This window comes from Pezoporus flaviventris, unplaced genomic scaffold (genome assembly GCF_033815535.1).
Source record: "Pezoporus flaviventris isolate CSIRO_AGI_PZ_B2104156 unplaced genomic scaffold, CSIRO_AGI_Pfla_v1 ptg000083l, whole genome shotgun sequence".
Taxonomy (NCBI): domain Eukaryota; kingdom Metazoa; phylum Chordata; class Aves; order Psittaciformes; family Psittacidae; genus Pezoporus; species Pezoporus flaviventris.
In genome coordinates this window covers 2,558,378-2,585,790 of record NW_026892631.1, presented here as the reverse complement: position 1 = coordinate 2,585,790, position 27,413 = coordinate 2,558,378, and the positions used below count along the sequence as shown (strand labels likewise).

At 40.5% G+C, this 27,413-nt stretch overlaps 1 protein-coding gene and 1 long non-coding RNA gene across 6 annotated transcripts in view; one reads left to right on the top strand and one right to left on the bottom strand.

Moving 5' to 3' along the window:
• LOC133280431 (uncharacterized) overlaps window positions 1–22,539 on the bottom strand; it is a 148,249-nt gene extending 125,710 nt beyond the window's left edge. The window contains exon 1 of the long non-coding RNA XR_009747169.1: window positions 22,321–22,539. This is a non-coding gene — a long non-coding RNA (uncharacterized LOC133280431). The remainder of the gene's footprint in view (window positions 1–22,320) is intronic.
• The window catches only part of RAB3GAP2 (RAB3 GTPase activating non-catalytic protein subunit 2), a 43,749-nt gene continuing 29,987 nt past the window's right edge, over window positions 13,652–27,413 (top strand). For 2 of the 5 annotated variants that reach the window (XM_061475130.1, XM_061475127.1), the window contains exons 1-2: window positions 13,652–13,820; window positions 24,833–24,900. In XM_061475130.1, coding sequence (XP_061331114.1) covers window positions 13,712–13,820; window positions 24,833–24,900 — 177 coding nt within the window. In that variant the 5' untranslated portion in view covers window positions 13,652–13,711. Of the gene's footprint in view, window positions 13,821–24,832; window positions 24,901–27,413 lie in introns of those variants that run through there. The other 3 variants (XM_061475129.1, XM_061475131.1, XM_061475132.1) reach the window with 3 other exon arrangements.

The following is a 27,413-nucleotide window of genomic DNA, read 5'->3' as shown; positions in this document are numbered from 1 at the left end:
CTAAATTACACCCACCTCAGAAAAAGGTGAGGGCTTGGAACTGGGAGTTGAGAATGTTAAAGTCAAGAAGGGTGGCCATTTTGGAAGAGGTGGGCCATGCTTTGGGAAGCGATAGGGACGTGGTTTAGGTAATAAAAGAGCAACACCGGTGTTTAGGAGTGGAGAGCAGTGCGGTTGTAGAGGTGGTGAAAGAAGGAGGGTAACGGCTGTATCCGCTTTGGGAGAGGTGGGTTTTGTGGTGCAGAACAAATACAGGTGGACAGAAAATTAACTTCTAGAATAGAGATATGTTTCCTGGGTCAGGGCTATTCTGAGCCAGCTGCCCAGTGACCTGATCTAGAACCAGGACAGTGTAAAAGACGTAGATGATGAGAAATGTGTCTAAATGCCAGTTTAAAGAAAATAATTAAGAACTAAAGTCATGCTACTGCATTTGGGAGCTGTTTGAGCAGGGATTTTCTGTGTGGCAAAAAGAGAAACAGTCAGACAGACCTCCAATGCTAAGGGAGTTGCACAGTTGTATTCTGGTTTCCTTGGGGTTGGAGTGCCTGGCTGTTAAGAAGCTCTAGAAAAAAAAAGGGGGGGGGGCTCTAGAAAACAGGTCTGCAGAGATATTTGCTATATGAGCGTATAGAGAACATGCAGGATATGGCTACGCCATTTGGATCAATTAAAAAAAACACACACAATAATAAGACCATTGCACTCAGTTCAAAGGACAGATATACTGGACTCCAAAGGAAGACACCGAACTCAGTTGGAGTATCAGTGCAGTTTGCTTCCCTGCTTGGCCAGGATATCTCGTTTCCCTAAGTCGGTCAATTTGCACTGTGTTTCTTTTTCCCTCTTTTGTTCAGCCATCAAATACATATAGAAAGGAAATCTCCTCTGTAGGAGCTGAGAGGGAGGGGAAAAAAGCTCCTGTCTCCCTGGGAAGGAGAGTAACTGCAGCTCTGTGATCTTAGTACACTTGTCTTGAGCCTTTTAATCTTTCCCCATCAAAAATAAAAGCCCAGCCTGCCACCTATAAAGATCATAAGTAAAACTGCCCTTGATTGCTGCAGTATTATAGGGTAATACCTGGAACAGCCTTGTACAGAGGTGAAAAAGCATTGCTGGCCCTATTCCTTTTCTAATTGCAGATGAAAAGTGGTTTTCAGCCTGTGCTCCCTGGGTTGAGGGAATGTGTTTCATCTGCTGGTTTACATTTATACTCCTCAGGCTTTTATTCTGCTGGTGGTTTGGAAAACTCAGCATCTCCCATTTTTAATCTGGTTTAATGACTTGATACATTCCTCCCGTCTGCAGCAGCGCAGTCATAGAAAGCTCTTTGTGACAGGCCAGTGTTAGCAACAAAGTGCAAACAGGTTCATTCCCCTGGCTCTGAACTGTGGTCAACTAGGACAAAGTAGTTAAACCATGAAGCAGTAAAGCTTTAGAAGTCTCCTGTAACTAATTATTTCCAGCTACAGCTCCTGGGGTGACACTGGAGGAAGTTAAAGTTTATTAGTGGGTATTTTGGCTGTCTGTTCAAACGATATTTCCACATTCAGCTAGGTCAGAGTACTCAAACAATACAAGTATCTCCTAGAAGTGGGGAGGGACTGCTCTGGTATCCTCAGTGCAGCCGTTTTTCAGACATGACTTGAGCAATCCTTGTAGCTAGAGGTGTTAGGTGGACACCTCAGAAGAGAGAAGCCTCAGGCCAGGGCCCGCTCCTGCTCCTGAACCAGGGTGCTCCCAAGAGCAGTTGCATGTTCCAGACTTTCATTCTCTGCTTCCTCTGTTGCACAGCCAAGCCAGGAAACTTCAGGACAGGGAATCCTCTCTGCACCTGCTGCAGCCCCATAAAGCCTGCAGCAGCTTAGACTGCATGCAAACAGGGGTCTACCAGAGAGAGCTCCTGGATCCATCGTGAGAAAATGGGCAATTCTTTATTTTTATTTTGTTTAATATTTATTTTTCTTTAATATTCTCATTCTGTTCATATCATTCTGAAAATGAATAACCCATGCTGTTCTTGTATTGTATGATATAATTTCCTTAAGGTTTGCTGCATTCTACAAATGCTCACAGGCACCTGCACATACCCCTAAAGTTTTCTGTTGAGATGCCCACTGGCTAAAAAGCATTGAAGTTGTTGCTATATACTGTTCAGATTTAAGGCTTTTATTTATTTACACAGGGCACAAGGTAAGTACCACCAGCAATATTCACATCTGGGTGCATGTATTTTATAATACATATATAATACTTATATATATATATGAAAATCCAGGGGTATTTATATCCAGATTGCAGGTGGAAGCTTTTATTTGAGAATGCATCAGTGTTAATTCCCCACCTGCAGGCTGGTCCCAATGAAGCAGATGGAGAATTATTCCTGGACAGCCTCAGACTCTACACCGAGAAACTGGTAAAAAGAAACCTTTTCTTTTCTAGAGTTAGCACACTGACATTTTCTCTTCTACTTTCAGCTGAAAAAGATTACTCCTGTTACTAATATCTGTTTCCACAGTCATGAAGTGGTGTCTTAAATAAAACTAAATGCATATCAAAAATACAGTTCAGTTGTTGCTGTGACTGACCTTGGTGTGATAGCTGTGCACTAGAAAAAAAGAAGTGGATTAGGAAAGAAGAGGACTTGAAAAAGATGAGACTGGGAAAAGGAAATGAGATCTCAAACTACCACAGGTCAGCAGAAAGGCTTAAGAGAAAAAAATATTTATTGAGGTAATGATTAATTCCTTCACCAGGTAGAATAAAGCAGGAGCCTGGGTCTTCTGGCTGTTGGCATATTTAACAGTATGCTGTTGTGTTTAAATAGGCTGTTCTTATTAACTGTCCACAGAAACGAATGTCAGAAAGGAAAGGAAGACAGCACCAGATTATATTTTGCTGAACCTGAGCAATATCTTCATACTTCAGGAGAACAGAGAATTCTTGCCCTTTTTTTTTTTTTTTGCATGCCACCTTTAGAGGGAAATCCTACACTTCTCCAGAAAAATATTTTGAAGGCTTAGGACTGAACTTTCTGCTATTTAAACAACAAAAAATACAGAGGACCCAATTAAATGCCATTATATAGAGTAGTAGTTATAGGTCTTAGAGCTTGGTGTACAGACAGTTCCATTTCGAAGGTGGGAAAGTAAAATGGATAATGATTAAATTATAGTTCCTATACTGGGGAATTGAATCTGCAGGACTTAACCCCACTGCCACAGGATGGCCTCCTAGGTCAGGATATATAGGTTTGCTTAACGCTTAAACTAATCGCTAAATATCATAGAATCACAGAACCAAAGAATGGTTTGGGTTGTAAAGGACCTCAAAGCTTATCCAATCCCAAACCCCTGCCACGGGCAGGGACACCTTCCACTACAGCAGGTTGCTCCAAGCCTCATCCAACCTGGCCTTGAACACTGCCAGGGATGGAGCATTCACCACTTCTTTGGGCAGCCCATTAAAGTGCCTCACCACCCTCACAGTAAAGAACTTCCTCCTTATATCTAGCCTGAACTTCCCCTGTTTCAGCTTAAACCCATCACCCCTTGTCCTATTGCTGCAGTCCCTGAGGAAGAGTCCCTCTCCTTGTAGGCCCCTTCATTGAAAGAGTTGAAACTTAAAATCCTTCCAGAATCTTAGGCCAGTTTTTTGTTTGTTTCTTTGTCTTCCCACACAGATGTGTGATGAGAGTTGAAAGAGGAGAAGGACATGAAAGTATCCTGATAAAGAGAGTAAAAGCATAGTATTGATGAAATATCAGCAAGCTTAAAAAGCAGATGTTCAACAGGTTTACGTGGGTGTTTCAGAACATTATGATAGGATTTGTTATATCAATAAAAATTAAAAAATCCTAGAGTCCAGCATTACACTTTTGTACAAATTCCACTCTGGAATGCTAGAAACATTTGCTGATTTGAAGAAATGCTTGGTTGGAATATTTTTGGCATTAGCAGAATGATGGATTTTAGATTTATTGCCATCCTGAAGATGGTTGTAAAACTGTTCAAATTCTCAAGACAGCCTGAGCATGGAAAATATTAACCTGACAAAATTAAAGTGTAGAAGATTCATTGCTCACTGGATCCCGAGGCTGAAATGGGCATTCTCTACCACTGCAGATGCCACAGAGCCCTGGCAGAACCAAGTTATAGTGTCTCCAGACCTGATTTAGGGTGTCTGCTGCCCTCTAACAGCAATACTTAGGAATCACATACTGATTTTTACTTGTAAACTAGAGAACACAGGACCAGATCCTGCTCTGAGCTGCACACCCTCCTGTCTCCTGTAACTCCAGAACCTTCTGTTTCTCTATAGCTTTAGAAGACAAGATGCATGGTGTTTTTGCCTATCTGCCATCACTCCTTTGGTTTTAATCAGCCATCAGAAATGTAAAAGGACTATCAGCGTACAAATAGCTTGGAGTCTTCCCTCCAACGGTATCACACTTTAAAAGCAAGCCAAAACAACACTCTAGGGAAGAACGGGTCTTTTGGGTTGATTGTATTTAATTTCCTCCCTCAGTAGCTCTGCCTCCTGCACACATGCAAGTCTGATTGCTACCAAATGAATTACAGCTGCAGTTGCATCTACCAAAAATAATCTCCCAAACTGTTATCTTCCTGAACCCGTGAAAACAATGTAAAGGCTAAAGTACTGAAGTCCATGCTACAGAACTCAGGATATCTTCTGCCCTAACCACATGGCTGATGTATAAAAAGAATTACTGCTATTTCTGAGATGAGACTGTGAAGAGGTGGCTATGTTAGCCATTTAGTTTGCTTCCACTTCATGAAAATAACATTCCCATAGACTCTTGAATGGGTTAACAGTGCAGGAAAAAGATTTTTTTTTTCCTCTGAAATCTATACAAGTACAGCTGCATAAAAGGCTGTTAGCATTTCTTTATGATTTGAAATTAGTATAATAGGTATATCCAGACAGGATCATCTCAAAACATTGCTTAAAATACCAATTTAGAAAGGCATTTATGTAAGTACCTTTATCACAGTCTCATTCTGCACGATAAACACATGCTGTTCTGTGCAGAGTTTGAAGGGGTGAAGAGAAATTCTTTCTCTGCCAATCTAATTGCTTTTGAGAATTTATTTTCCATGCTGTGTAGGTCTTCAAATCTGAAGGAGAGGTCTAACTAAAATAATGAAGCTGAATAAGACTGACATCCATTATTTTGGTTCCAGTTTTAGCAACTAAGCAGCTAATGCTAATGGGATTATCTGTTAGCCCATTGGCATACTTGGTGCTCCTGACACTGGCCAATCTAATGAGCCCATGGCACTATGAAGTTCAGTAAATTACACAGAGCTTAAAGCTAGCAGCTGGTCTGTCTCCCTTCTCTATCTAGAGGTGGTTTATTTCTCTCAGGAGGCACAAGTCATGCAGTTTTCATAGTTATAGCAGAGACTTGGACTCCCAACCATGTCATCCAGCTCAGCAATACACAGCTGCTTGCTTTGTGCATGCAGTACCTCACCTCAGAGGCATTTATGGATGCTCCCTTTCCTTATGCCTTTTAACAATGAGACACTGACTCTGGGCTCTCTTCTTCTCTGGAAATGAGAAAAGTTAGTAAAACCCTGCTGAATCAAACAGATGACAACAGGAAGTAAATTGGCCATATGTTAACAGACATTAATTCTCCATAATTATCTAAACAGATTGGTTATATACTGCTGCTCTTAATTGTGGATTTAAAAAGACACATTACTATTCCCTTAGCATTTGAGAAGACATGTTTAAGTACACCTTAATAAATGGCATTCTGAATTTGATGTGATTCATTACTTTAGTTAGGTGGGAATATAATAGAGGAAGCACTGCAACAAGAAACGTTATGTCTAAAGCCTTTATCCAATTTGCAAGCCCAGTCCCACTGACCACATCCACACTACTTAAAATAATAGGTAGTGCCAATTCTGTTTCTGGTCTGGTCGTAAATAACCACTGCCACTGATAAGAGTCAAAGAGGACAAGCAAGGGGGTTTTCTTCCTAAAATACCCATGAGATACAGGGTGTTGACAATAGATTTGTAACCTTCTGTGCATGTGTGGATAAACCTTTTGTTACATGAATTATTGTTAGGAAAAAAGAAAGATTATTACACCTGGCTGTGAAGCTTACAGATGAGACTGAGATTTCTATGTATGGGAAAATATGTTTAATTACTGTTGAGCAGATACATTTACTTCAGACACTATTATTTGCTCAGGATCTGCTTTTTATTCAGTCTCACTCTGCTTATGTAGAGAGGAATCTGCAATCACCCATATTTTCATTTAACATTCAGCTCATGACATCATTTGAGCTACTGCAGAAAATAATTAGGTTCGGCTCTTACAGATCCTTAACCAGAATCACCTTTTAAACTGCTGGTTGATAGACAGGGAATCCCAATTTTATCAAGACCATAGAACACTGCCTCAAGTGTGATAAAAGAATAATTATTTGCATGCAGACACCTAGGATAATTTATTATTGTTATTGCCCTTCATGAAAGATGAAAGCAGATGCAAAGAAATGAATTGTCTAATCACAGCCTAAGCTGTGATAAATCAATTGCCATTAAAAAGAAAACCTGCCCTGTGGCTCAAAAGACTCATTTGGACACACATGTTAAAAGTAAAGATAAGAGGAACAGTATGTGAAATTAGGGACATTGGAAAATTGCACAGACAGTGCTGCCCCACTTTTGCAGCATCCCAGCATCCCTAGGAAATGATCCAGGAATGCCTTTCCCTGCCCTAGAGGGCTTCTTTAGAGAAATATGTGGCTATAAGCTAAAATATCCAAACAAGACTAAAAGAATCCACTGCCTGGAATGAGAAATTTTCTCTTGCTCCAGGGAATTACGATGACACCTCGAACCAGCATGATGTGGATGAATGTAGCTTGATCTAGTCTATAACAAGAGCCTCTGCTGACCCATGTCAAGATGTTCTGCACCCCCAAATCCCGCCACATCATTAGTGATGATTTCTTCACAAGCATTCCTGGGTGGCAATTAGCACTCTAGGCAGCCGTTATGTTGGATGCTGTTTATGTTACATTATTCATACAACTTTTGCATAAACACAATATTGTACTCACAAAATTTGGGGAAGCATTTCCGCAGCTTCTTATGAATGCCTGGATAGAGATGGATGGTCTTTTGTCTTCTGATGATGATCACAGACAGGTGACCTATGACTGCATGACTTTTTATTAACTCCTCCTTACTACTAAGTATATTTTACTTCCCTCTTTAAAAGGAAACAAGGGGCTGCCGGGGGGGGAGGGAACCCAAACAAAATGGAACAAAATTTCCATATAAATTAAGTAACCATTTATAGATCAGAAACATCCCTGCCCCATCCCTGGCAGTGTTCAAGGCCAGGCTGGATGGGGCTTAGAGCAACCTGTTCTAGTGGCAGCTGTCCCTGTCCATGGCAGGGGGCTGGAACTAGACAAGCTTTAAGGTCCCTTCCAACCCAAACCAGTCTGGAATTCTAAGAACGTATTGAAGGGAAGTTTGAGAACAGGCTGTAGATCAAAAATTATTCATTCAAACAATTCCACAAGTACTCAGAATCAGGCAGAGAGTTTGCAAATTAACTCAGTGAAAAGTTCACTGGATAAAGTATTTGCAGTGAATACAAACTACTGGAAGGTATCCTGTTACATCAACCACACAGGCTGAACTTCTCAGCCCTTCACCCAGATTTATCAGCCCTAAATCCCCCAGATGGCAGTCTGAACTCATCCTCTGAGATGGTAAATTTGCTTTGCTGATGTTCAGGTTTTCTCTCATTAAGGATCACGAAGACTAGGGATCCTTTCTTCTCTCTGTTTTTATCTCTCAGATCTGTGACATCAAAGTCTTACTCTAATGAATAAAGACATTGAAAAGATGAACTTCAAATACAGGAAAAGAGCATCTTTTTTGCTTGATATGCTTGATTTTGCTTGATTTGCATGTTAGCAAACTAGGAATGATGCAGCATGCTAGCTGCATTCTTAACAATACTGAAACTAAAAGAGAGGTCCCTCCCTCACTTTTGAGCACCTCTCTAGAGAGTTCCAGCTAATGTGCTGAAAACCCAGATATATAATATTCTACTGAGGGAACTAATCAAAAGTATGTACTTCAGAGATACGAATTACACAAGAAATCCATCTTATTGGACTCTTGTCACTGAATAAGCCTGTGAGATTTAACTATATCTCTCTATGTAAAACTCAAAGTAGTATCTGAAAGTTGCCTGGATATATATATGTGAACTAAGATCTCTTAAGATATATTACTGACATTTAAGACCAGTAGAGAAATAGATGATTATCTGATACCCATCACAAGCAAAGCTATGGTGCTGAAAAGTGATCATCTCACTTATTTCTCTCTGCTTTTGTTTTCAGCATCCTGAACATGAGAAAACTGTTTTAAACTTGTTCAGATTCACTCAAAAATTAACTGTAATAAAGAATTCTTGGCCTGTAAGTTTTCCAGGCTGAATATTCAGCATTTGAATCATGTTGATTTGTCATAACTAGACAAAAAATTCAGTGGGGTACACATATGCTCCATGGCTGGGGTTGTAACTGGCAGAATCACAGTTGTACAGTGTTTTTCTTGGGCACTGTTCTTCAATATTTGCATACTGTTTTTTTCTGAGACTATTTCAACCTGTGAAATTATTTGCTGAAATATTCATGAAAAATGAATATAGATGGAAGAATCGCAGTGAGTTAATGACAAAACATTAATATCCTCAGATAAAACAGCCTATTTTTTGCTTGGCCTTTGTATCTCTAGAAGATATTGAGCTCAACAGCCAGTGTGTTTTTTATGGAATGCTACAATCTGGATTCTGAGGTTGGGGAATTCAGGCAATACAAAATAATGTGATTTGGCCAACCTTTAGTAGCACAGAATGACCTTATTGGAAGAAAAATTCTCTATGGGGTATGGATAAGAATTGCAGCAATGACATTGTTAGTGTTACATAAAATACATGGTGAATCCCCACTCACTGCGCAGTCACCCAAGGCTGCTGCAGGCCTGATGTCATGCAAGCTAGGGTGGCTCAAGGAGTCAATGGAAGTAACTTCCTCAGGACAGAAAACAGAACTGTTAAATTCCCTCATTTTTCTTTCCATATCTGTTATCTTCCATGAGAGGTGGCTGTGAGGCTGTGTTTAAATCAGGCCCATCAAGAGGAGGGGATGGAAGGTTCTGTGGCAGCACTTTTTTTCCACTTGTTTGTTTTATGATAGTGTCCTTGAAGACCCTTAGATTTGGAGCTTTGCTTTGTAGGTGATCTACAACTACAGAGACAGCACTTGCCAGGAAGAACACATGAATTCTGTTTATTTCTTCCACTTGGGCCACATACATCATTCCCTCTTTGCTTTTGAAACTCCCCTTTTTTTGTGGACATGTTTTGTTCTCTAATATAAATCACAGCAGTTTGGTTTTTTGTGGTTTGTTTTTGGTTTTGTTTTTGTTTTTGTTTTTTAATCTGGCTCCTGCCTGCTCTTCAGCTGTATCTTGTCCTCACCAAAACTAATTTCATTAGTTCTACATGTTAAAACCAGGCTGTAGTGCCTGGTCCACGGTTGCTTAGCAACAGCTACCCTCTGGATACAGGGATAACAGGCAGACAGAGATGCCAGCATGTGAGTCCAGCCCAGAACGGTGAGAAAACCCAGGAGCAAGACAGACTGTATCCCTCTAGACTTTGATGCTGCATGCTGGCAGATGTGTTGGATGGGCAGGGTTTGCTTTCATTTCCAGGGCTGTTTTTCCAGGTAAGAAATATTGGCTCAGGACAGGACAGGAATCAAGTGCGTGCAACAGAACAGGTTTTGGATACATACACACAGATCTAAAATATTTGACTATTAAGCATTAGGTATGGATTAGAATTAATCAAATCCCAAGACTTAAAACTACATGCAAGTCCCAAGTGTATCAAGAAGGAATGTGGCTAACTTTGTTACACAGAAATTAAGGAACTAAGCGTTGTAATCTTCAACCAGGAAGCCTGGCACTTCCAAGATGAATATGTAGGATTTTTGGTGTAGATTCCTTCTGTCCCAAGACTGCCTTCCAACAGTGTGGGAAGAGAACTTTGGGGGTTTTCACTGTGCTCTATCAATGGGAAATATACCATGGCACTTTATCAAAACAGTGTTTAAACCACATCTTTAGGTGAAAGTTAAGAAATGAAAAAGGTAAGACTCAGAGTGGGTAGCATCAATCACAAACATTCAATGATCCAGCCTGTGTTCTTCAACTACAACCTTTACGTAACGTCTGTAACAGCAGTAAGACATCTTCAAGCTTTTAGCCCTGCCACAGTTCAGCCTTGAGTCTGTGTGAGAGCTTACAACAAACAACTCAGTGCTACTAGATAGACAGAAAGGTCTGCTATAGATATCTCAAGATGGATAATTTTGTGACATAAAGCTCTTCTAATATCCTTATATTTATATATGTTTATATAAATCTGAATTTAGAAATTTATATAAAGATACAAATATGCAAATTGATGTTCAGAGGTGACAAACCACTGTAAGTTATAGTGACACTTTGGGAATCACAGACATTTGGCATGAGACAGACATCATTACTCAGGAATCCAAGGATGCAGTTCTATGATCAGCTGTGATTAGACAGCAGTGAAAGTCTTGGTAGGAGTACCAATGTTCGATTGAGATTCTCCATATTCTCTCTGTTAACAGCTTTTATTGAACACTGATTATTTCTTGCTCCCTCCCTGCTAACTGCAGTACTTGTAAGCCACTTATGAATGGATTTGATAAAGTGACTGTTTGCATCAGATTAACATTACAGTATAGATGTGTCTGCTGTAATTATTACTAAATTGCTGGTTTAATTTTCACTTACAATCAAAGACCAAATGCAGGCCTCTGCATATGTTAGTATAATCAATTCATTTATGCTAACTAGCATGCATGAACAACAGGTAGAGACCATCACTGATGGTGAAGAAAGCAGAGTTCTACTCGCAGGTCTCCATGGATCTGTGGACTGACCCTAAGCAAATCACTTATTCTTTCATTACTTTCCTTTCCCCAAGTGAAAATCCCTAAAATCCATAATTATGCATTTCTGTAAACACCGTTAACGTCTCCAGATGACAGGACTGATGTAAATGCAAAGCATTGTTGTCACTGCAAATGTATTGTTAATTTTGGCTATTAAACATTATCTCCATTGCTTCAAGAACTTTGCTTAATGTTTATGACAGAGGTTTTTCAGAGCCTTTTTTCTTTTTTAATAGCCTCCAATATAATCAATATTTTAAAATTAGTAACTATTGAAGAAGGTATAACAAACATAATTCAGTAGCCGAAGTGATAATGTGAGTTCATCAGGGCTCCACCCTGCCTTGAAATATTAACTCATCTGTTGAATTATTCATCACCTTATTTTATGCATTAATTGGTATCTTGGCAGTTTCATAACTTGACTTCTTGGTGCACAGCAAAACAGACAGGGGATATGACAGTGTTTTACACTGCTCACTAGTCTTTAAACAAGGAAATTTTCATAATGTGATGGAAGCATCACTAAAGAGTGACAAACCAGGCTGTGAATTTAATTGCTTGTATACTCTTTATTTATTCACTTGGTATTACCAGTGACTGCATGTTACAGATCTAAAATGTCATGAAATACTTTTCCCCACAGGCTTTACATGGTTAATTAGCGCATCTTCAAAGTCATTAGCCATTCCTTAATACCAGGTGCTTTAAACCTTTTCCACACTGTGACCTTATTTTTGAAGAACCACCTCCTCACTGGTACACAGCATGTAATTCTATGCCCATTCAGAAAAACAGGATTCAACCATTCTGGATTTAATAAGCATACAATTATTCATCTGCTCACATTCAAGTCTAACCCGTGTATTGCCTAGGAAGCCACAGATTTTAAATGTTAAAACAAACTGTCCCTGCTCTTACTGAAGGCAAAACTGCAGTTGGGTCATGGTGCAACAAAACAGAACAGCTGAAGACATTAAAAAGTTGTGAGGGTAAGTTAGAGCCACCTTATTTGAAAATCTGACCAGAGATCCTCTGGAGTTTATACCCTGTTACAGTCTGTGCCTCCAGTTTCTAGTTTGGAATGAAACTTCTCTTAGCAAAAACATGTTCAGCCTTAGAAAGTGTTTAAAGACCACCCAAAAAAAATGCAAACCACAAACCAAACTGTCCAAATGACTGGGACTACTTGCTCAATCATTTCTGGTTTTAACTACTAAAGACACACACATCGTTATCTAGCAAATAAAAGACACCTGTGTAAAAACAACCACCTGTATTTTTATATGTTAGGAAGAGCCTGGTAAAGTAGGATCCATTAAAAGATATTGTGAAATTCTGTGGACAGTGCAATTTGTTTCTTCAGGGCCCAGAAAACATCTTCATGTGTTCTTCTCACATATTTTTTTTCCTCTTTGCCCTAAAGGATGATTGTTGAGACTGTGGTTCAGCTGTCACCACTACAGATGTCACCCCACAGCAAATCTCACTTGTCACAATCACTGCTGCCAGGAAGACGAACAGAAATTGTTATCATTGAACTGAAGCATGAGCTCTCTATTTGCAAGAGCAATTAAGATTGAAATAAACCCGGTCTTCACTACCCATTAAAGGTGTTGCCAGTTCAACACAGTAATATAGGTGTTTAGGGCTGTTGTTGGTTCACTCTTGAGAAAGAATAGCTGGAAAGCTGCTCATGGAAAAGGACCTGGAGGTGCTGACTGATGGACCTGAACATTGGCAGCTTGTGCCCAGGCAGCCAAGAAGGCCAACAGCACCCTGTCCTGTATCAGACCCAGTGCGGCAGCAGAGCCAGGGCAGTGGTTGTGCCCCTGTGCTGGGCACTGGTGAAGGCCACACCTCGAATCCTATGTTCAGCTCTGGGCCCTTCACTATATGAGACATTGAGGGGCTGGAGCAGGGCCAGGGAAGGACAATGGAGCCGGTGCAGGGCAGCGTGATGAGGAACGGCTGAGGGATCTGGAGGGTTTAGCATGGAGAAGGCTCAGGGGGGCCCTCATCGCTCACTAAAACTGCCTGACAGGAGGATGGAGGTGGGGTTGGTCTGTTCTCCCAAAGTAACAAGGGATGTGGCAAGAGCAAATAGCCTCAAGCTGCGCCCAGAGAGGTTTAGATGGAAATGAGGAACAATTTCTTTCCAAAAGGGTGCTCAGGCATTGGAAAAGGCAGGGCAGAGGTGGAGTCACTGTCCCTTGAAGTGTTCACACAGCGCGCAGACGAGTCCCTCGGTGACAGGGGTTAGTGGTGGCCGTAGCAGTGCTGGGGTAATGGTTGTACTTGATGATCTTAAAGGTCTTTTCCCACCCAGCTGATTCTATGATTCAATGATTCTCTGACGATCAGGCCTGGGTGATGAAATGATATCTGCACCCAAGGTCCCCATGCAGCCGCCGGCCCGAGGTGAGCACACGGACACTCCGGGCGCCATTCCCCTCAGGAACAACGGCAGCAAACGGTCCACCCCCACCCTCCCACCGCACGCTGAAGCGCCCCCCGCCTACCCCCTCCCGCTGCCATCACTGCGCTCCGCGCATGCGCGGTGTGCGGAGCAGGGCCTGAGGGAAGTCAGTGATCGTTTCCGGGTTGGGTGGCACCGGTGTCGGCGCTACCGGTATCACCATGTCGTGCGTCCTGGTTCCCTTCGGACACTTCCAGGACCTGGATGCTGCTCGCGACTTCTTGTGCCCGCACCGCCGCCAGGCCGGCGCCGCGGCCGGCAAGGACAGCGGTGAGTCCTACCCCGCCGGTCCGCTACAGCACTGTGTGGCCTGCCCGGTGCTACAGCCGGGGCTGGACTCGCTCGTCTCCGCTCTCCTGTGTGTCATTATCCGCTGTGGGGTGTGCAGACAGTAACCGCAGGTAGCCGGGTGCTTGGCAGCGTTACTGTGGGATGGGGCTGTAAAGGGTGAGTGACCTGCTACAGGTGCCGTGTCTTCGCCGGCAAGTTCATGCTTTCCTGGTGTGTGTAAGTTTCAGGTGTTCAGCTGTTCTCGGTCCTTATCCCGTAGTGTGTGAGTGAAGCTCTTTGGCCACACACCCCGTGTGCCACGAACTTAGAGATGAAAGTTTGTGATTTTATCGCTAAGAGAGTGCAGTTATTCGAAGGTTCACAGGCGTTGTACATGCAGGGTTGTCTAATAATGCAGTTTGCTTAACGTATGCTAAAAAAGCAATAAAATCCTTTCTGTAGAAACTACAGTCTAAAGTTGTGGACCTGATTTCTGTTGTGTGAGGCAAGGCACATTGAAAGCTTCTCGACAAAGAAGAATGACCAGTAGATCCATGGCCAAGGAAATGAAACACTGGCCTGTACGCTGTCCCTGTACTGTCTTAACTGTATTTGGCTGGTGTTTTGGCTTTCTGTTAATAGAATTGGAGGAAAGTATTAGAAGAGGTTAGGGTTAGGATGTTTGTAAAGTCCTCTCTGCTGTAAACAGAGCTATGAGGGAAAGCAAAAAAGGCTTATTTAAAAAACTTCAAGTGTCTGGGGGGAGAGATCATAGTGTGGGATGTGTAGGAAGGGACCTTTAAAGTCCATCTAGTTTCAGCCCCCTACTATGGGCAGGGACACCTCACACTAGATGAGGTTGTGCCAAGCCCCTTCCAAACTGGGCTTGAACAATTGCATGATGGAACATCCGTAACTTCTCTGGGCAACTCGTTTCAGTTTCTCACCACCTTCACTGTAAAAAAATTCCTTTCTACTATTCAAATTAAGTTACCTGTTTCCAGTTCAAAACTTTTGGTCCTTGTCCTGTGGTACAGGTGCTGCTAAAAAGGTGATGCAACAAGTGTGAAAAAGTTTTCAAAGTACAGTGTATGTTCAGCTAGTTAACTTTGCCACTAAAACTTATGCATGCACATAGTTATATGTTATCTCTGCTTTTGATGTTGTGAACCAAGGAAAGAAAAAAAAAGTCTAAGCAAGTTATTTTTAGTTGGTTGTTTTCTTTATAAAGTGCATATTACATTTTAATAGGCCAGAGAGCCAAGGCAAATATTTTTAACCAAGTAAGATATAAATAAGTTGATTTTATCAGAGAATTCTGTAATAAGCGCTGTTTCATTGGCAGAATATACTGTAATATTTATGTATATGATATTTATGTAGTTGCATAAATATCAATAAACACATGTCAAAATTCTAAGTATTTTATATTTTAAACTGGAGAGCTAGAACCTTTTATTTACTGTTTTTCTTGTGGGTGTTTTTGTATGTTTTTTTTATGTTCTGCTGCATTTGTATGGAAATTGTCCCTAGTATATAAACTTCATGGTTAAATGAAAGATGCTGTCTACCTTAGGAAAATAAATGTTAAATATTTTTAGTTAACAAAGCATATTTCAATGAACAAATTAATTATGATTTTTTGAGACATAATGTTTTAGGTGCTGAGTAGAATTTTCAAAAGCTCCTGTCAGATTTTGGGTAACAAATGGTTTTCAAAAGGTGCCTTCAGGATCTTCAGTATGCGGGATTTTGGTTTTTGGTTATGAGCTGTAGATTATTTTTTTTTCTTCTTAGTTATAGATCAAATAAGCTTTTTTCTGCTGTTTTAGCTTCGGCCATTTTTTCATTATAACCAAAATATTTTCTGTGAGTGTATTGGCCACACTAAAATCTGGGATGATTCATGTGAGAACATTTTGTAGGTCCATTTTAAACGAAAACAATTAGTTTGCAAGTAGTATACATGTCTAAATCACCATGCGATACTGTAACTTTTATTAAAGTGTGAAAGTAGTTGTCTTTAGTATGAATAAAAAGCTGTACTTCTCACCTATTCATATTTGACATAGCAGCATATTTCATTTATGGTAATTTAATCTAGGTCGTTAATTTCAAATTTAAATTGAAAATAGTTTATAGAAGTACAACCTCTATGAAAAATACAGATGTAAGTAAGCTTAAAAAAAAAAAAAGTCTGCTTTTTTATTCTAAGGGAACTTGATTATTCTCTTTTCCTTCCTTTATACAAGTAAACATTGAAATGCTTTCAGTGTTAGAAAAAGATAGTGGAAAGCATCATCTCAAGTACAGCGTTATCCTTTCCTGTAGCCCAACAGTTTATCTGGTTTGTGCAAAGGATGATTTTGTGTGGTAAACTGGGGAGGAAAAGGAAAGGTTTAACTTTAAACCTGGTGTAAAGTCATTTCTGCAGTTGCCAGCTTCCTGTTGGGTTAGGAAACACTGGAAGGAAGGGTTCGCGTTGTTCTTGCTTGTGTTACGCACTCATGTCTTAAGATTGCTACTAATACAATGCTGAAGTGACTAAAGAAGTGTTCACAGACTGAGGTAATGATTGATCTGCTGTGAAGCAAAATATAGCTGCGTTTTTATTGTGTATATTAGAATAAAAGGTGCTGGGGTTGATTTTTGTCTCGGGTATCTTAAATTAAATAATATATTATGGAGTAAGCTGGCTAAAGATGCTTCGTATGGAGTTCCTGTACTTATATTCCCTTAAAAAAAGGATGGAAAAAAAATGCTAACAATGAGGCACGAATAATCTGTGGAGTGATATCTAAATGGCTTTGAAAACTTCTGTTTCAAATGTGTAAATACTGGGAATAGAAAGTATTTGTATTACATTTAGTTTGCCAGCTTGCTGCGTTTTGGGATGTGTATTGGCTAGATCAGAAAACAGCTGTAGCAAGTAATTTCATTATACAATTCTTTATAAAGGTGTACACCTGAAGGAAAAAAAAATCCATCTTATTTGCAAAATGCAGTAAAACTTCACAGGCATAACATAATTTTAGCTTTAAGAAATTAATGGGTATTTAACTGGAAAGAGCAGAAAACTGAGCAGTACACATAACATTTTCTATAACATTTTCTATAGCTTTATAGTTTGAGGAATTTAACTACAATTTATTTAAAGTGATGTGTTCTTCCAGTACACTCTGAGCTTGAACTGTGTGTTTTAAAACACTGATGACAGGATTTCAGTGACATAACTATTTAGGACTGCTGGTCCGAAGCTGAACTTTGAAGGTGTTAAGATGAAATAAAATAACCATTACTTTCCTGGTGTGCAGCTATTTTTAGTTCCCAAGTGTGTTTATCTCCTAGTACCTAAATGAAATGGATAATGAAAAAAACCCAAACCCAAAAACCCAAACCCAAAATTGTTCTGTGGAGGTCTTGAGCGATGATACCTGCATCTGTGATAATGAGCTAGCACAGCACATAGCTTTGAGGTCCAGCTGCATCAAAATCGACCTTCTGATTCGGAGGGTTGCTCAGGGCTATAAGGTGTCACTCACTGCTTCTTTTTACAGTAGGAATGTTGGCTTCAGCCTGGTGGAGAAACTCGTTTCCAAACTCTAGCCCTGTTACGCTGGCAGCATCCTGAAAGATGCTCTTCAGCCCAGTTCTTCTAAACAACATCTTTGGACTTGTGCTTGTACACTTTGTTTTATCTGGATCAACTAATTTCATTCAGAAACACGGAAGGCCAGGCAGGCTTTTTATTTCAGAGTTGCAAACAAGGTTACAAAGAAAAGAAAAAGATTATAAAATCAAATTCTCTTTTGCATTTAGCAACAATTCTTAGCTATTTCTGTATCCTTCTTAGAGAATTTGGTATGTTCTTATTGAAGAATATTCTGACAAGCTCTTATGTATTCCCTCTTTAATCAGCTTCTCCCCTCCAGAAGGCATGATATACAGATAAGATTCTTTTATTTCAATTTTCATGTAAAATATCATAAAAACTATGCACTGTACCTGAATTGTGCTACATCTGTAATTGTTAATACATTCTGAGATGTAGGAAAGACTAAATGACATGCTCTCAATGTGCATGACAATGGTGTCAGAGTACTCTATCCAAATTATCTTTGCACCTGAGTGTTTTGCTGCTTTAGCACCTCCTTTACTGGATAAACTTCCTTCTTTCTTGCTATAACTTCAGCTATTAGTTGCCCCTGAAAGAAAGCTGAAATGCTCTGTTTTGAATGCAATCTTGTTCGCTTGTTTCCTATGCCATATAGCATCACAAAGTTGCTTGGTTTTTTATTCTTTCCATATGGTACATCAGACTGATTTTGGAGTTGACAGCTGTAAGCCATGGAGATCTGCAGCATTGCTTTAAAGACTCTCTGGATTATTTTTAATTTAGTCATCTTTTATTCCGTTGAAAGTAATTGTGACCATCTAAAGGAAGAGAAATTGCTCAAGTGTTTCTTTTTCAGATCAGTGAGCTAAGTTTGAGTGTTGTCTTCTTTTTTTCTGCCTATGGTTGTCTGGAGTGATAACACAAATGTAAAACTAGTCTCAAAAGGGGCTTCCTAGTAATGCTGTCGAAACCGAATGTATTTGTCAGTCCTTGTGTTGGAGGAGCTTTGGGAATAAATGGCTCATGATTACTGAATAGCAAGAACATTTTCAACTATTTCTATAATTCCTTGGCCTGAGAAGAAAAGAAACTCCTTCTGTTTCTTAAGTAATTATGCAATCAAATGGTATCAGAGTTGCAGTAAATAGAGAAAAAAAAAAAAACAACCTGAAACTCTTGCGCTTAAGTAATAGGGCAAAAAATAATTGTGTATTAATTTTATAAATTCTTAAAGCATGGATGGGAAACAAGCTGCAAGATCATAAACCAAACAAACATAGACAAACATACTGATATAGGTAGGGGTAGTTTGACATTTGTGGTTCAGTTTTCAACACGTACTCTCCCACTTGGCAAATACAGGCTTTTCTGGACAAGCCCATGCCAAGCATGTCCTTTGGTAACATGCTGCATAGAGCTCGAACAGAAGCATGAGGGCAGGTGGGAAAGGCTGTTGGTGCCTGCCCCAGGTTATTGTGCTGCTCTGGAAGGGAGGATGCTGGCAGATTTCTATGCCCAGAGATATTCTGCAATTTGGGGAGGAAGTCTTAGACTGGGTACAAACATGTTTTATACTGAATTTGTTAAATGCCAGTTAGACCTCATTGATCTAGACCTAGCATTTTTCTCTCCTCTGTTCTTGTCTTCTAAAAGCATGCTTATCAGAAGGACTTGTTTTTTTGTGTATTAAGTTTATGATAAATGTGCTTGAACTGAGTTCTCTTATACATGAACACCAGTGCTGTACGTGTGCAGCATTTAAAGCAGCATTTAAAAGTTTCACATATGCTGATGATGGAGTTTTAAAGCAGTATACTTCAAATTAAAGAACGAAGTTGTTCTTGTAGATGCAGTAGATTAACTTTTACTTTTGCAAGCTCCGCAGTAACACACAATCTGGAATATTGCTGATGCTTTATCTAAGTAGGGAGACCTGTTTACCAGACATCTGCTGCTAGTCAGAGAGAGATGAATGGAAATATAGATTTGCAAAGGGAGGTTTGATTTCCAATTAGTGGACTGGAAAAAATGAACGCATTCCAAGTCAAGAACTGTTTTGGCCTTGTTTAGGTATTGGTTATGAGGTAATGTCTTGCATTCCACAGCTGTAAGTTCTGTAATGTTACTAAAGGAAACAATGGGGTATTTCGTAAAATCTTTATTGTAAAAAGAGCTTGGATCCTGTGTCTTCTCTGGCTTGACCAGCCTTTCTAGGTGCTGGTGCATGGAAAAGTCTTTGCAGGCTGACAGCTTCTGCTGGCATTGCAGAAGCAGGTCGCAGTTCTAAAAGATCTCTGCAGCTTTATCAGTGGGATTGTGCCTCACTCATTTTTCCCATCCTTTTTTTATTGATCTTGCTTCATCCAAGGAAGATGACAAGCAGGAAAATGTAGCTATTCACAAAGAGGCAGCCGGATTCTTCATGGCTGAAGGTTGGTGTTGCATGTTCAGTCTCAGAATTGAAGTGGCTGAAGATTCTTGGGAAGGCTGGTCTGCTCTGTGCTGTAGGGATGCCAGTGGCCCCAGTTGTTTTTTAAATGTAGTTATGTTTCTCTCTGGACTGTGCCACACTGACAGACTTCCTTTATTCATAAATTTTACAGTAAGGAGATTTTGTTGCCTTTTGAGGTAACAGAATGCAAACAGAAGTAGAATTTTGTTAGGTATCTTCAACTAAACATCAAAGCTATTTACGGTTTTCTTCTTGTGGTTTGTATTCAGCAGTATTTGTCATAATTCTCCTTCATGTATTTTTTCCTGAGTTCAGCAGTAGCAGTCATTTTTCTCCTTCTTAGTAGCTGGTGCAGTGCTGTGGTTTTGACTTTCAGCCTGGGAACAGTGCTGATAAAACTGATGTTTTTAGTTGCTGCTTAGTAATGTTTAGTCTGACCAAAGACTTTTTCTGAGTCTCATGCTCTGCCAGGGATGAGGGGAAGCTGGGAGGAAGCAGAGACAGGACACCTGACCCAAACTGACCAAAGAGGTATTCCATACCACAGCACATCATGCCCAGTATGTAAACTGGGAGCAGTTACCCGAAAGGGCTTGGTCACTGCTCGGTTGGGCTGGGTGTCGGTCAGTGAGTGGTGAGCAGTTGTATTCTCTTCCCTTGTTATTTCTCTTAACATTATTGTTATTGGTGGTAGCAGTAGTAGGTCTGTGTTGTACCTTAATTACTGGGCTGTTCTTATCTCAACCCATGGGAGTTACATTCTTTTTGATTCTCCTCCCCATCCCTCTGGGAGTGGGGGGAGAAAAGGGGGGGCAGTGAGGGGGAGACTGTGTGGCTGACTGGGTTTAAACCATGACAGTTATTTTTGGCGCCCAGCGTGGGGCTCGAAGGGTTGAGATAATGACAGATCTGACCTGAGGGTGTCTAATCGTATTTGTGCTAAGCATTAATTGGTTTGGATTAATAGTCACTCGTCATAATGCTGATTTATTGGCTCTCAAAGTTGTTGCTCATGATCTCGCAGTTCCAGCATGTCATACCTTACTTACAGCTGGTATTTGCTGTTTTAGTGTTTATTGGCTGGGGACCTTGGGCTAAGGTTCTTGTTTCTTTGTACTTTATGGTAATGACTTGTAATACAATAGAATAATTGATCATGAAATTGATCTGGCTTGCGTTCCCAATGTGGTCACCACCTCTATGCTTTGGGAGGTATGTAATAGAAGTGTATAGCAATTACAAATATCTTTTCTGCTCCTTGGCTGGTCAGCCTATGAGGGAAACATTCCCACACACCCTAGTAACAAGTGCAGCAGCTACTCAAACTCCGACCACAGCAGATAATGCAGCTACTCCAGCTCCAAGCACAGCAGCTACACCAGCCCCAGTGACAAGTACAGCAGCTACACCAGCCCCAGCGACAAGTACAGCAGCATCATTTGAGAGTTCTGAAGGTTTTGAATGGCCTTTGGGTACCCTTGAGACCTGCCTGCTGATTGTGATAGGGGTCACCCTGGTGGCAGGCATGCAGAGTGTGTTTTACCCACTACCATTTCTTCTGATATCAGGAGCTGAGCAGAGTTGGGTTTGGGCCTTGTCTAGGGTTAGACGATGATATAGGAGGACCAAGAGATTTTCCCCGAGGCTGGACAGTCATGAGTGGCAGGGTATGTGGGTCAGCATGGGCAAGTATCTAGGCCAGTGAGCTCTGCCAGTGCTTTGGAAGCGTCGGACATGGAAGGCAGCTGTATGGAGTCCCCAGCAAAAAGCTGCAGAAACTGCTGAAGGGGACGGTGAATTATTTTGACCCTGGTGGGCCCATGGCACTTCAGACCATCAGGGTAGAGATGCAATGTACAGATGGACTCATGATTGAGGGGTGAACTTAGCAGTAGACACTATAGCCCAGGTTATTCATGAGTGTGAACACTGCACACAGCCTCTCCTGCTCTGAAAGACTGTTACAAGAGATGGATCCCATCATCGTGAACCAGATGGACTCAGCAGCTTTATAGGGATTCATCCATGCACTAAGGAATGATCTCTCTCTCTCTGTGGATGTGTGTATATACATATATATGAGATAAGAGTGATGGTATATTGAAAATGTGGGATCTGAACATGATGTGAGTGGTACGGAATAAGAGGTGGATACTGTCCTGGGTTCAGCAGTAGCAGTCATTTTTCTCCTTAGTAGCTGGTGCAGTGCTGTGGTTTTGACTTTCAGCCTGGGAACAGTGCTGTTAACACCGATGTTTTTAGTTGCTGCTTAGTAATGTTTAGTCTGACCAAGGACTTTCTGAGTCTCATGCTCTGCCAGGGATGAGGGGAAGCTGGGAGGAAGCAGAGACAGGACACCTGACCCAAACTGACCAAAGAGATATTCCATACCACAGCACATCATGCCCACTATAGAAACTGGGGGCGGTTACCCAGAAGAGCTAGATCACTGCTCAGTCGGGCTGGGTGTCCGTCAGCAGGTGGTGAGCAGTTGTATTCTCTTCCCTTGTTATTTCCCTTATCATTATTATTATTGGTGGTAGCAGTAATGATTTGTGTTATACCTTAGTTACTGGACTGCTCTTACCTCAGCCTGTGGGAGTTACATTCTTTTGATTCTCTTCCCTATCCCTCCGGGAGCGGGGGGAGGAAGGAGGTGGGGAGTGGGGCCAAACTGCCTGGCTTACTGAGTTTAAACCACGACAATTTGCACACTGGAAAATTCTCAACCCCAAATACAAGATTAGAATGTGACCCTTGGAAGCTGGTTGCGCCTTGGTTATGCCTGAAATAACTGCAGTCAGATCTGTATTGATGACGATGCTGTAAAACTGACTCATCCAGTTTATAGGTGGTGCAGACCTTTCCATTTTAACACAGGTTACTCATGGAGTGGGCATTTTGTCTTCTACAGTCTCATGAAATACCTTCTCAACAGCATTGGTGGAAAATTTCTTTCTTAAGCTAATATTTTTTGTCTTTCTTAGCCATACAATAGTTTAAAAATCTGCCTAAACAGCCAGAATACAGATTTCTGTTATACTGGATTCTGCCTTTCTTTGGTGGTAAAGGAACCAGAGTTTTTAGACCAAATAAAATTGGAGTGTTCTGGGTACAAACCTTCTTGCTCATATTGTTTGACCACCTAAAATGGCAAAATCTTACTTGCTTGAGACTAAATTGAAAATAATTGATATGGATAGGAAACAGGTCAAAGTAGCCATGACATAAGCTAATGAAAAACTTGAAAGAAATCTTTGGAGAAATCTTGAAATCTAATTGATGCTTCAGATTTCATGCTAGTGCTTCTAGATGGAGGTCAGTGCACTGATTTCTTGAGGGTCCCAATGATGGTCTTTGAGAACTGTACATCTTCTACTTCTAAATTGCTGTGCAAAATTACCCTTTGCATAGAATAATTAAATCCACATCACAATTGGGATTTTTAGATGAAGGAATTTTAGATGTGTTCATACAATATGTTCACTCTTTTAAGGCAACTAAGAAGTAGCCTGTGGCTGAATTTCAGTCTTCTCAGGTGTTTCAGGTATTTTGTAAGCCTGCAGTTTTTGAACGAGATAGTTAAAGCTGATCAGTGTCTCATTCATTTTCCTCTGTTGTCTTGCAAAGATGTGAATAGCCAAGGTCCTTGTGCTCATTTTCCCCTTAGAGGCCACAGCTTCAACTTTTTGCTTTGGCTGCTTTAGGAGTGCGGGTGAGATCTGCGTTATCCTCAGAGGTTTTGTTGTCACAAATGAATTTCCATGTACTGTCATTCCCTGTTAAAATCATAGAATGGTTTGGGTTGGAAAGGACCTGAAGATCATCCATTTCCAGCCCCGCTGCCATGGGCAGGGACACCTTGCACTAGGCCATGTCACCCAAGGCTCTGTCCAGCTTGTCCTTGGGCACTGCCAGGGATGGAGCCTTTGGGCAGCCTGTGCCAGTGCCTCACCAGCTTCACAGTAAAGAACTTCCTTATATCTAACCTGAAATTCCTCTGTTCAAGTTTAAACCCATCACTCCTTTGTCCTATCACTACAAGTCATTCTCCAGCATCTTTGTAGGCACCTTTCAGGTATTGAAACTTACATTGCTACTGGCTGATCCAGCAATTGACTTAAACCAAACCGAAATCCACCACTGTGGAAAGGAATATATTTTACTTATGTACAGAAATACTGTTTCTCATAAAGTTGAGCATATGTTGTTCTTATGGTGTGTTAAAGATCATCTTACGCCACGTAGTGAAATATCTGAAGTCCTGACAGGAGTGAGCCTGCTGTTCCCTGACTTTCCCTCTGTAGCTGCCTCATACATACAAGATGGGACTTTTGTTGTGTTTGGAGTAGTAATTAGATAAATGCAGCTAAAGCTCAAATTTTGTAGTGATGTCTGAGGTCTCTGCACCAACTGGAGAAAGTTTTTGTCAAGTGGACACAAGAGTTTCCCCCTGTTATGCCCTCACTTTTTGCTTGATGTATTGAACTTGAAATATGTCTTGGCTCTCCCTCAGTGTCTATGAGAAGCCGAGAAAAAACATATTTGGTTGAATAATTTGTTCTAAAAAGCAGAGAGTCCCTGTTGAAGGATCAGTGGTGTATTGCACCAGGGACCGTAAGGTATTACTTAGCAAGGGCTTTAGATGCAGTCTGTCAGAGTTAATTTACAATTTGTCCTGTTTCCACATTGTACTTAGGTTGCATCTTCTGGTATTGCTTGTCAATAGTGTCAAAACTGGAAGTAAATGCAGAGAAGTAGGACAGCCATTTCTGCCACTTCATGTTTCTTTCTGTAGAGTTCATTTGGTAACTGCCATAAATGAACTTATTGGCGGGGAAATGAAAACAACCACCAGCAATCCTTTTTGATTGTGTTTTTCATTGCTTATGCTGTATCTCATGTGCTGTTTCAGTCAAGTAACAAATCTTTCTTTGCTTAAAGCAGGCAAGTCAACCAGCTGGGAAGATGGTGGCTGGGGAGGCTGGGATGAAGCAGAATTACAAGAACCTGTAAGTACATACAGATGAGTTTTCATTGCTAAGTTGCCTATTCTAAAAGACTTCTCCTCTTGTTTGTGCTTTGTTTTTTTCTTCTATGTAGTTATCACCTGGACAAGAAGGATCTTGCTCTGTGTTACAAATGTGACAGCTTATTTGTCCCTTGCTCCTGTAAATTTTTCTAAATAACTTGGATGTTACCTGTTGTGATATTTACTTATGTTCTTGTATTCTGTAGGGTTTTTCTCACTAGAGTGTGCACACATCTTTCTGTGCTGCTGCTTGTTTGTCCTTTAACTAGTCAGAGAAAGCAGGGCATGGCAGTGAAGTTATAATAATCTACCATGAATTAATATAAATCGAAATCTCCTCAATCATGAACCACTGACACAAGCATCTTTCTGACAATCATGTAGTAATTCTTTTATGTTGTGATGTGGGGATGGTATTACTGGAGGGATGAAACTACATAAGTAGGATGGGGCAGCCCTTCAAAGGGAGGAAAACATCCCTCTGCCAAACTAGCTCAACTAGGAATAACATTGCTAGTCTAGTAATTGTTAAGGCTGAGACTTTTATCTACCAGCTGCCTTACATAAGATGCTGGCAAAGCTGACTGTGTAGAAATCCTCTGCACCTGCATGAATCATCTGAACAGAATTGCTTGATTCATCCCCTGTTATTGCTGATGGGGTTTACTGAGGAATCTAGAGCTCACCTTGCTAACAAAATGCTCTTATCTGCTGTCTTTATCTCTGTATGCAGAAAGTATGCCTAAGGATTTGGGCAGGATCCTCCTAACTACTTAACTTCAGCAGGGAAAGAGGTCTTTCAGCTGAGCTGACAAACAGTTTGAAATAAGCATGATGCCTCCCAGGAATGAATCATGGTGCTGATGTCAGGGAATGACAAGTGTATAAAAACATAAATAGGATGGGAAATCAGCTCCACTGTAATTGCTATGACGGTGTTTCTTGGGCGACATCTTTGTTAGATGAGCTGTGATACTTGTAACTTCCTTAATGAGAAGAACAAATGCTCTGTTTGTTACTTACATTGTAATTGAGTAGAACCACCAGGCTCTAAATGGAAATTGCCTTATTTTTCACTCTTTTTCTTTAAAATGTCAAACTGTTCTGCCAGGTAGTTCACTCCCTTCTTGCTAAGGATGTCCTGCCTACATGTTTTCCTCCAAAGTTGCTAGTAGTTTCAGGTCAAACTCTTTAGAAAGAAACTGATCCACAGCAAACAGGACTGTTTGTCCGTGGTTTGCATTGTAATTGGTGCAAAATGCATCTTTTCTTGGAATTAGTCACTTGTCAAGTTTCATGGAACAGAGCTTTTGAGAAGGCATTCTTTTCTTCCACAAGGTGTCTTTTTATATTAACTAGTTTGTTGGGATGATGATGTTAAAGTCATGTTTTAAACGCTGATTTTAATTTTTCAGCCTTTTGCCTTATAAAGGAGTTTCTTTTGACAGGTGCAGTGCCTTTTCTGTTTTAACACTTAGTTTATTTTTGTCACTAATAGAAGATGGCCATATTTGATGCCTTTAGATTTCAGGTTCTTTGTATATTCATGCTTATGTTGAATTCTTTGTTTAAGATATAATTTTAATTCCTTTTAATCTTGAAAAAAGCCTTTCATTTTCGATTCTTTTACCTCAGTTTGAAAATCATTACATTAAAATCTAGTATAAGGCTTTTCTTTGGGGTTTGGTTATGTGCTTTGGTACGATATATTTACCTCTGTCATGAGGAGTTAAAATTAACATGGGTATCACAGACAACTTCATCACCTCTTTGTGAAGACTTGACAAATGCCAGTAATCAGGGAAAAATTGTTGCTATAGAACTTGGCATCCAGCAGCAGACAAAAATGGCATGAAAATAGGTTGTCCTCTTGCACAAATCAATGGATAATGTGGACAAAGTTAGCAGAATATTTGTGGTGTGCTAATGTAGAGCTTGTGATGGATATACAGGGTATTCTTATGTGCGCAAGGTGATCCATTTATGGTACAACCTTATGAAAAGAAAGAAACGCAATGAATAGCTGATTATGATATACAAATTATTCCTACTTTTTTCATTTGGGAGTACATGTGTATATTTTGAAGTAGGTGTAACTTCATAACAACAGGATAAATTGCATGAATCAAAAGGATCACATTGAAACTGTTGGGTTCTTTGTGCATAGCTGCTTTGGGATCCTAGGGGATGCAGTAATATTTTGGAGAGCTAGGAGGAGGTGGGCTTGGGTAGGTGGCTATGGAAACAGAGACTGGACAAGGGAAGGTGTTTGTATTGCTGTGATCAGGGTAAGAGGATGGAGGTAAGAAAGCTGGAGTATCATCTCTGAGACACCTTTTAGCTGTCTGCTCAAAGCCTATTACCTGCTTTCTTCCTTTGAATTATGGTTAACAGGAGCTACCTTTGTTTGTTCTGCAGTCAAACATTTGACACTGCTCCAAGGAGAAACGATGCAGTCTGTTTGCTTTTATACTTAGTGGTGGTATCTAAATC